A 10,972-nucleotide genomic window follows, 5' to 3' on the forward strand; every position below is an offset into this window, starting at 1 on the left:
CCATTTGTGGCAATACCCCACCACCAAGCAAGTGAAAGCATGAATTGTGTTACAATTCATGCTATGGTTTAAGGCTTTGTTGACCCCTTCATGTTGACAAATGTGCTGGAGGGGCTCACTATGTTTGCCTATAAAAAATACATACTTGTTGAGAGCAAAGTGAGAGAGGGTTGTGAGAGTGAGAGAGAACGTGAGTGTGAGTAGAGGGAAAGAGAGAGCTGCAATGGCAGCAGCTGTAAGAGCAGCAGATGTAATTCTCCTCCTCCATGTATCTCTATATCTAATAAAATGGATATCTCCCGTGGATGTAGGCGGATTTGCCGAACCATGTAAAATATTGTGTTAGTGTGCTTTACCTTTCTATAAGCAAATATCAGATCATCACAGGTAGGAATCCCTAACAATTGGTATCAGAGCACATGGTTTAAAGGGGTATTTGATTTTTGCTAAAAAATGAAAGTTCTCAAAATGGTATTTTGACAATACCACTGTGTAGAGGAGGCCGAGACGAAGCCACTGGTGAAAACGGCGTAAAAAACGGACATCGAACATTCTTGCACGCGCCTCCACGCGCCGACGAGGTGGCAGTTCACGTGTGCAGACGCGCCTCAGGCGTGCCACGCATCTTCTTCGCCCGGATGGGCTGACCCGACCCGAATACCAGTTGACCCGACCCATTTGACTGACCCGGATATGAATGACGTCAGCATGACATAATTGTGATGTCAACATGCACACTAGACATGCAAGGGATGACATCAGCATGATGTAATTGTGACGTCAGCATGCACAGTTGGCATGCCATGTCAGCGACCAGGCAGCTGACACATCAACATAGTGGGACCCATCTGCCACTTCATCAGCCGCGAGCCGAGCCGAGTTGAGCCGAGCTGTGTTGGAGCCGAGCCGAGCCGCGAGTCGAGGGAGAAGATTCTGTGCAACCGGATCTGAGATTGAATTTGGGCCGTTCATCAGGCTAAAATTGTTTTGATCAAATCTTAGCCGTCTGAAATGCGATTTAGACGATTTCAGACTTGTTTCCAGCTAATTTGATCGTTCCAGATGCAATGATATAGTCCGATCATTGAGATTTGAGATAAAAAAAAGCAGTGGTGAATTAACAAAAGAGATTGCCCGATTAGGAGGCATCTGATGGTCTTCATGGTGGTCGATGGAGATGAAGAAGAACATGTCACACATGTTTACCCAATTACATGTGCTGAACTGCTAAGTGGGGAGAATTTTAATTGCCTTGAGGGAAGGCAAAATTGGGACACTCTGGACACCCGATCATGTGGACAATTTGAGGTGAAGAGTGGAAATTGACGAAGACCAATCTTGACGAATCTAAGAACTTGTATTCTTGCTAGATGTTGAGAAATCATGTATTAAACCAGTATATTCCAGATCACTTGTAAAGGAAAGCCGCAACAAAGCTAGCAAATGGTTGTATATACGGAAAGACAGTACGATGGATAGATATGGCCTGAGAAGTTCTATCTAGGAGATTAGGTTTTAAGCGGGACTAGTGTGACCCCTCCAATCTTTCCTAGGAACTTGCTTAGTGGAAGGATTATCCATACGGTACTATTTTCATATATATATAGCAGTTTGTAATGAAACAGTTGAAGACTAGCAAGACGACGGCACAAGGGAACAGTTGAGTTCCGTATGTTCAAGGATCTGATGAAGATGTGATTTCTCCAAAGAAGTTAGATTCAGTGACTGTGATTTCTTGAGGGGAGAATTGATGAAAACCCTGATAATGGAAGAGAAATACAGAATGGGATAAAGATTGGCACCCTATTTTGACTTGGACAGGTGTTGTGACAGGATGAGCTGCTGTAAAACATAAGCAAGGAATAGGGGAAAATCTGGAGAATAGAAATTGCACAAGGGCACACGGAGATTGTGCAGAGTACCCGTAGGATCCAACGAGGTACTGTAATGAGACAACAAGTGCAAGGAGAAGAAGTGTTCCCAGATGAAGCTTAGAGCAGAGACTGTTAAAGTTTATACAACAGGAAGTCTTTTATGCTCTTGATGAAAACAACAGGCGAAGACCTTTCCAATGCATGTAAGGATGAAAATATAGCTGTTGTAGAAGCACCTAATTGAGGGGGTGCAAATGCCTGTGATACAAGGCAACCGCCTATGATGAAAGGCGAAGACACCAACGAGAGTTGATGTAGGTGGAGCTTTCAAGCAGAAAGGCACAAAAGCTCCAAACATAGAAATCGAGGTGGAGGATTGCGAGGAGTATACCGCAACTTTCTCTTTCTATGTAGTCAGTGGCAGTAATCTCTCCTATAGTGCACATGGTGGTAGAGAATTTTGGAGCCACTTTGAAGCATCTCAGCTAAAGGAGAATGCGGCCACCTATGAAAGGTGAAGACACCTTAGATGGAAGGTGTGTGAGGGCCATGATAGGAGCCCGGATCAGACCGCCCCATGACAACGGGTGAAGACACCTTAGAGAAGGTGTGAGGGCTGTGATAGAAGCCCTAGTTCAGACCGTCGCATGGTGACAAGCGGAGACACCTAAGGAGAAGGTGTGTGGGCCACGATATGAGCCCAGTTCAGAACGCCCTAAAGCCGATGTGATTGACTTTCATGGATATTGCCCCCATGCTAAAGATCAATGAGCTAGAAGACATTTGCCTTGGACAACAAGTGTGTGACTTGTGGAGCATTAAGACGCGGCTGCTATGAAGGAGCAGAGGGCATGCGCAGGTTCCGGGAATAAGTTGAGTCTTGTCAAGGTGGTGAGCTTGGTAATGGCATTGTAATACTCAGAGTATGAAGACAAATATGGATCAACCTTTAATGGGCTACCCCTATGGTTAAAGGTGGAGAGCTACCTGGACTCTTACGACTAAGAGCGAGAGACTCACGGAGAAGTAAGGCGTGGTTCCTAGGGTGGAACAGAGGGTAGGCGCAACTCCTGGATGAGTAGACTCTTGAAAGAGTGGCGAGCTTGTGATCACATTGAAATACTCAATGACTGTCGCACTTGGGAATATTCGTTTGAGGGGGTGTTGTAAGCCTTAGTGTAAGGCTTGAAAAATCATTCTGGACCAAGCATGGTTGATACGCTCGAAGGGGAATGTTGTGTTGAAGACGCTCTCAAAATGAAAGCTTGGAAGAGCTGCATAATGCAAGCTTGTACTGAAGAAGCAAGAGGACAATTGCCCACACAAATGACAAAGGGGGTGATTGTTAGGATATTACCATTTGTGGCAATACCCCACCACCAAGCAAGTGGAAGCATGAATTGTGCCACAATTCATGCCATGGTTTAAGGCTTTGTTGACCCCTCCATGTTGACAAATGTGCTGGAGGGGCTCACCATGTTTGCCTATAAAGGAGGCATACTTGTTGAGAGCAAAGTGAGAGAGGGTTGTGAGAGTGAGAGAGAACGTGAGTGTGAGTAGAGGGAAAGAGAGAGCTGCAATGGCAGCAGCTGTAAGAGCAGCAGATGTAATTCTCCTCCTCCATGTATCTCTATATCTAATAAAATGGATATCTCCCGTGGATGTAGGCGGATTTGCCGAACCACGTAAAATATTGTGTCAGTGTGCTTTACCTTTCTATGAGCAAATATCAGAACATCACAGGTAGGAATCCCCAACACTAACATTGTATGCTTCCAGGTGAACATCCTGTATACCGATTGAGACGACAGAAGACTTCATGGTTCTGTGATTGCATTTCCATTACTTGGTTCAACCAGAGTTTCTAGAGTTGATGTCCAGATTCAGCAGTATAAATTAATAGCATTTTAATGTCTTGAAAGGACTTCAGACAGGTGCTTAATTACGTCCCAGTTGATTTGCCTCTTCATCGAGTGCCTTATCCATCTCATCAAACTAATTAATTACTCCAAGTTGCTTTACGGACATTCATTCATAGAAACAGCGCTTTTGGCAGCAAAGAACTCAGTTTCATGGTCAACTGAAAATTCTTTGAGCATAAGTGCAGGCAACTGTGTCTGGATTACATTTTGAAATTAATTCTACTAAGCATTAATGCTGGCAACAAAAAGGAAACATAGGACGCTTCATGATATGCAAGCATGTATATACTCTAACAAAAAAAAAAAAAAGACTAGTTTAAAGAATTTGCACTGCACCTTCAAGGTGCCTTGTGATGTCATTGCGAAGACATTGCAAACATTGAGAAGCTGCGGTAGCATCTGGGAACCAAAAAGCTAGATTAATTGAAAATGTACACTTTACATACCACAGCTAGTTGAGAGGGTGGCTCTACTCTAAGAACAGAACTGCTTGCATTTTCTGACGTTGTCATTGAAGATAGGAATAACTTCACATCATCTTTGTCATCCTCATCGTCTGCCCTTCTCAAAGCTATCCTCAAATCTCTTCCTCATATTCTGTTTTCACACACAAAAGGCTACTTCGAGCCTTTGAACATCATTCCAGGTAGTCACTTCCTGAAGAACCATTTGGACATTCATTCACATCATTTTCCCCAATTCTCATTTCCTGCATTCTCAGGATGTCAACATTTCATATTGTATCTCTTCGACCTAAAGCCTGAGTAACTGAAAAGAGCTGTTTTCTGCTTCGCATCCGATTCGTGATCTCTGGATTTAAGTCATTAAGCAACCAGATGTAGTGGCGAGGTCCTACTTTTATTCACAAGTATGGTGACTAAGAAAATGTCCACTGTGTCGAGCTCAGCTGATGTTTTCTTTTCTTTTCTATTTTTTTTGTTTAATGAAAAATCGATAAATTTTGCTTTTTCTGGATTTCACATGTAACTCCATGTTTCTGTTCGAGATCTCTGCCCATCTACATATTGCTTGGAAGTTTTATACTCAATTTAGGCTTTGTTTTTCACTTAAATTTGATGCTTTTCATTTGGAAATATAGGTTACACCGCCTCGTTTCCAAACAGATAATTAGTTACCTTCCAAATTAATGGATTAAAACTCTAATCACAGCAAAAATTATCAGCATTAAGTGCTAAACTTTATAACTTATTACATAACATCACTCTCTATTTTCATCCCCAAACTTCATTCCATTTCCCATTCTTGCTTCCGACATTCTATCAGGAATGCCTTCACTCATTATTCAAAGCCTGAAAGCCTACTCTATACCCATTTTCTGCTTAAGCAGCAATACGAAGTCATAGATATTGTGAGGATCAGGAAGTGAACTGGACACGCTCTCCTTTTCCATGCACCTCTTGATCCATGCAGTGAACCTTGGACACTCAGCCTCAATGCTAAATTTCCCACATATCTCAAGAGAGTAGAACCAGCTGGTAACAGGAACAAGCACTACATCCACAAATCCAAGGCTTTCACCACCAAAGTAAAGCTTATCTCCAAGCTCTCCTTCAAGAGTCTTCAAGCCTTCTATAAATTCCCTCTTTACCTCTTCTTGCTCTTCTCCTTTCTCCTTCCATAACTTCTTGGCATTGTTATATATCTGCGTTCAAATAAACAATAAGCACACACACACGAGAAAAACAAAAAAGAAAGAAGTTTAACAAGTACTGAAATACTAGCCTTCTTGTCAATGTAATCAGCCCAGAATCTGGCTTGGGATCTTTGGTAAGGATCCGAGGGTAGCAATGGAGACTTGTCCTTCCACACCTCATCAATATATTGGACAATATTAAGTGACTCACAAATGGGCTTCCCATTGTGAATAAGAACAGGAATCATCTTATGAACCGGGTTCATTTCAAGAAGCAGAGGGCTCTTATCTATCAAGTTCTGTTCCCTGGACTCGTATTCTATCCCCTTCTCTGCCAAGGCAACCTTCACTCTCACTGCCCATGAACTTGACCAGAAATCCAATAGAGTCACTCTGTCCTCCATCTCCAAATAAAGCGATGATCTTTTCCTAGCTCAACCGATCTCTCTATTCTTAAGCTGTTGTGGTGAATAAGGAAATGGGGTAGTAGCACCTATTTATAGCTGCTGATTGACAGTGTAATCAAAGATGTTGACCAGCACCTATGATGTCATTGCTTAGGTCTAGTTACATGTGTGTATGCTAATTATTTATGGTATCGTGGCATGTTCTAAGTTGCTTGCTTGCCTGCCAAGTTCAAATGTGATAGTCAAGATCACCAGTCCTTGTTTTAACCTTATCCTCTCCAAATCCATTAATATTCTTTTCAGACTAGATTCCATCTGAAGTTACTCGTAGCATGCCCACCATCTTTGACCAGGATAAGTCATAAGATTATAGAAGAATGATTTTTTCTTCTTTGGGTTTTAATTTCTTAGGAGAAAAAAGAGGAAGCATGATATGCATTCAACTACTAGGCCTAAGGTTATGCTTGGTAATGAATGTGGACTGTGTTTGGAAGTGTGTTTTGGCTTTCCGAAGCTCAGGCGTAACTACTAATATTTATGAAACAAGTATAAAGAAGAGAACTTTTCTATCATCTTTGAGTAATATAAAATTTAGGTAATATAACCTCTCTGGAAAATCAAATACAAGTGTAAAACAAAACCCCACGAATGGGAAGCATCAAAGCAAGCCCACGGTAGAGGAATCAGCCACATTCATGATCTATTAATGCAGGAAGTTCTGAAAACTCTGTGTGCTTCATCTACCAATCCTTCTCTGCAACATCCATTTATCTTTGCTTTACACCTCTTCTTTTCACTATTTGGCAGGTGTCGGAGTGGGAGGACACATGGAAATTCTGTTGCCTTTTCGCATAAAATGCTCTTTCGTGCTCTCATCTTCATTGATGACTGAAAACTAACATTGTATGCTTCCAGGTGAACATCCTGTATACCGATTGAGACGACAGAAAACTTCAAGGTTCTGTGACTGCATTTCCATTACTTGGTTCAACCAGAGTTTCTAGAGTTGATGTCCAGATTCAGCAGTATAAATTAATAGCATTTTAATGTCTTGAAAGGACTTCAGACAGGTGCTTAATTACGTCCCAGTTGATTTGCCTCTTCATCGAGTGCCTTATCCATCTCATCAAACTAATTAATTACTCCAAGTTGCTTTACGGACATTCATTCATAGAAACAGCGCTTTTGGCAGCAAAGAACTCAGTTTCATGGTCAACTGAAAATTCTTTGAGCATAAGTGCAGGCAACTGTGTCTGGATTACATTTTGAAATTAATTCTACTAAGCATTAATGCTGGCAACATAAAGGAAACATAGGACGCTTCATGATATGCAAGCATGTATATACTCTAACAAAAAAAAAAAAAAGACTAGTTTAAAGAATTTGCACTGCACCTTCAAGGTGCCTTGTGATGTCATTGCGAAGACATTGCAAACATTGAGAAGCTGCGGTAGCATCTGGGAACCAAAAAGCTAGATTAATTGAAAATGTACACTTTACATACCACAGCTAGTTGAGAGGGTGGCTCTACTCTAAGAACAGAACTGCTTGCATTTTCTGATGTTGTCATTGAAGATAGGAATAACTTCACATCATCTTTGTCATCCTCATCGTCTGCCCTTCTCAAAGCTATCCCCAAATCATCAATCTCTTCCTCGTATTCTGTTTTCACACACAAAAGGCTACTTGGAGCCTTGGAACATAATTCGAGGTGGTCACTTCCTGAAGAACCATTTGGACATTCATTTACATCTTCCCCAAATCTCTTTTCCTGCCTAGTCAGGATGTCAACATTTCCTATTGTATCTCTTCGAACCAAAGCCTGAATAAATGAAAAGAGCTGTTTTCGGCTTCGCATCCGATTCATGATCTCTGGATTTAAGTCATTAAGCAACCCAGATGGCTGAGCAACACGAGAGCACATGCCGGGCGGTTCTACCTCTAATCCTTCAATACTCCCTTGGGCCCGCCAATCGTGGACATCGATCTCATTGTGCTTTTTTGGCATTGATAGCATAACAACGCAAGGAGTATTCCCACAGTTAATTTTCTTCAGCAATCCAGAAGCAGACGCAGCAACCTTAGCCAACCCATCAACTCGCCGCACCGTTTAATTTCAAGCTTTGGTTTTCCACTAAACTGATCATTTCTGTGCCTCTCTCGTTTCTTATCTGGCATTGAAGCGGGCTTCGGATTTGGCTTTGACATTGGCATGGGGGCAGGCGAAGGCGAGAGAAATCCATTATGTTTCAGTTCCAACCAAATTCTCATAGCATCCTTTTTCTCAATGGAACCGGCAGCACAATGATCTAACGTTTCAAAAAAAAAAAAAAAAAAACAAATGAACTCTGCAATTTCACAAATCTCATCACTCATCACTCATCCCTCACTCCTTATTACGTTTCTTGTATACACACTGCAACGAACTGCTACCTTGCTAACCTTCACTAGCAAACTCTAACTAACAATCGATATATCACATATTTTTACTTCTTAATCAATAGCTAACTAACCTTCTTCGGCTGTAATTCCATTACTGTTACCTTCTTCCAGGACTAGGAGCCTATCCATCCTCTGCCACTTCTTCTATCATATTCCTTCATGCTACGTTGATGTCTATGTGCATACTTCTTCCCACATCTAAAACATAGCCCCAGCCTCTCCTCTCCTCGTATAAGTTCTAGAGTTTTGTCTTGAACCATGATGCCATTCTTTTTCTAAATGATTAAAAGTCTTTGGTGGTGGTTTACTTGGTTATCGATCCATGCTATATGAGAGAACAGTTCTTGGATTGAATAGGCTCTTATTAGTCATGGTATTATTGGATTCCTCTTGCCACTTAGCTTGTTCAAAAGCTTGTATATATCGACATTGTAGGTTGGAGAATCTTAAGCATTTGCCTTATATCCTCTTGAAGTCCACTTATAAAACTTGAAATGTAGTAAGATTATGGTTAAAAAGGAATCAAAGCATTCATTAAAGACTTGAGTTCTTCAAATCTTTCAACATATTCATCCACACTTTTGTCTTGTGCTAGCTTATTGAGTTCTTCCACCACATTCTCTCCATTACCAAATCTTATACACAAAGCCCATGTAAATTCCTCCCAAATTGCCAAATTTTCTCCTGCATACAAAAACCCTTCAAACCAAATCTTTGCCTTGCCATCCAGGTACACTGATCGATGCTAGCTCAACCCACTGTTGTACTGGGATGTAGTTCAGCTTAAAGAAATTCTTGCATTTTCTTATCCAGTTTCTAGGATTTTCTCCATGGAGATTTGACAGATCAATTCTTTGCATTGCCATATTGTGCCCCACCCGTGATATGCCTTGACCACCGGAGCAATCGCTTTTTTTTTTATTCATAAGCCCATCACCTCGTGGATTCATCATCTGACTTGGAATAATACCTTCAGTTGAGGTGTTAACTCTATCAGCTTCTTGACTACCTGATTTGCTTTCAACATAGCCACCATAGCTTCCAATTATGAACTGATCTAATCGAGTTTTTCACCATGCTTCTCTGTAGGTGTATTGCATCTGTTCATCCACCTTAATTTCTACCATGCTCCTTTAGAGCCTTGATTTTATTGTTTTCTATCATATTTTGATTGTTCAAGAACACAAACAACCTTTCTTTTTCCTTGGAAAATGGCTCCGATACCAATTATTATGGCTGGACCATAACAAGTAGAAGTTCCAGAAATGAAGAGATCTAGAATAAGAAGAAACGAGAGGAAGAAAGACTATGCAGATGTCTGCAATTACTCATCCCTCACTCGTCCAGCCTACTGCTACGTACCCTGCTAATCTTTACTAATTAACAATTAATCAATCAGATGTTAGAGAATAATTACTTGTTTATAATTATAAGGCCATAAAACAAAAGTGGCACGGGACATGCAAGCGTGGAGTGGCTCAAAAGATGGTCCGAAGGAAGCTAAAATATAATTACTTCTTCATGGAATACACACGCACACACGCACTACTAACAAGTACATATATATAGACAGTGGTCACTGCAAATTAAGCAAACATACAACGAGAGCTAATCATCACAAGAAAAAGATTCAGCGCTGAGTCGGTCAAAAACACTTGCATGCACATGAAAAACCCTAGTTGAAATTTACAACTGGTTGGCAATTTAATACATGGAAATATCTTTCATCAAAAACAGTGTACGGACACTAAAACCAAATTTATAAAACCTAATTTGGCCGAGATTTGCGTGGTAGCTTGGGAGTGAAAAGACTGTTGCCGGAACAATATTTTTATAGTTTTGTCTCTCATACTAAAAATCTTAACCACGAGTACAGAGCCCGATCATTACTAAAATAATCAATTACAATTAACTTTTTTCTTATTTTAATTGCACGGTGGAACAATTAAAAATTTATTAGAAGCGAAAGAAAATTAATATTGGCATCAAGAGACATTTTTTTATCTTCGCAATGGTTTTTTTTAGTTGCTATGAAGGATAATTTAGTATTTGATTAAATATAAAAAAATAAAAAACATAATAAAATGATCAAAAAACCTTGAAAGTCAACAAATTAAAATTGACCTCAGGGGTTTCTTTGGTCTTTTCATGATGTTTTTTTTTTATATTATTGTTAGGTCAACTAAAAAGCTAAAAAGATGAGAGGACATGTGGCTCACTCTTCAACGTGTGGGAGGAGACACCTAATAGCATCTAAAAATATAAATTTATCATATTATTGGAAGCGTCACCACTTTCTTTTTATGGTGGTGTAGCGCATGTCGATGGTGGCGGTTCGGTTTATTGTTGGTGAGCCTTTTCTCTCTCTCTTTCTCTATTCTTCTATGAAAATTATAACTTAATTCTTTTCGTTGTTGGTATTTGAACTTTAGTCCTCATCCTTAGATATCTAATTTTTATTCTTAATTTTTTTACAAAAATTTTATTTATTTTTAATTTTATCTATCATTTTCCACATGTTATTTTAACATTTATAGCCTCTGTCATTTATAGCTGTCAGTATAAAATTCAAAACTGGCCATCGCATTGTTGGAAATGTAAGACTATAAAGGAAAAAATTTCTGCTAAGATTTGTTCCTTTACATTTTAGTAAAATAATGTTAATGTAATTTC

At 40.1% G+C, this 10,972-nt stretch overlaps 1 protein-coding gene across 1 annotated transcript; it reads right to left on the reverse strand.

Annotated features, from left to right (window-relative positions):
- Positions 1-4,960: 4,960 nt before the first annotated feature.
- Positions 4,961-5,930, reverse strand: LOC133668292 (probable glutathione S-transferase parA). The gene is made up of 2 exons (XM_062088068.1): positions 5,540-5,930; positions 4,961-5,459 (listed from the first exon to the last, which is right to left on the reverse strand). Exons 1-2 carry the CDS (start codon positions 5,852-5,854, stop codon positions 5,115-5,117), a joined length of 660 nt encoding a protein of 219 aa, XP_061944052.1. The 5' UTR covers positions 5,855-5,930; the 3' UTR covers positions 4,961-5,114.
- Positions 5,931-10,972: the final 5,042 nt, after the last annotated feature.

The sequence above is a fragment of the Populus nigra genome, chromosome 11 (genome assembly GCF_951802175.1).
Source record: "Populus nigra chromosome 11, ddPopNigr1.1, whole genome shotgun sequence".
NCBI lineage: Eukaryota > Viridiplantae > Streptophyta > Magnoliopsida > Malpighiales > Salicaceae > Populus > Populus nigra.

What these genes read in the sequence shown, in the direction of transcription:
- LOC133668292 (XM_062088068.1), bottom strand. Translation starts at nt 5,854, where the DNA reads ATGGAGGACAGAGTGACTCTATTGGATTTCTGGTCAAGTTCATGGGCA. An exon ending in CTGATTACATTGACAAGAAG is followed by an intron (nt 5,460 to 5,539) that starts GCTAGTATTTCA and finishes ATTTGAACGCAG; the next exon opens with ATATATAACAATGCCAAGAA.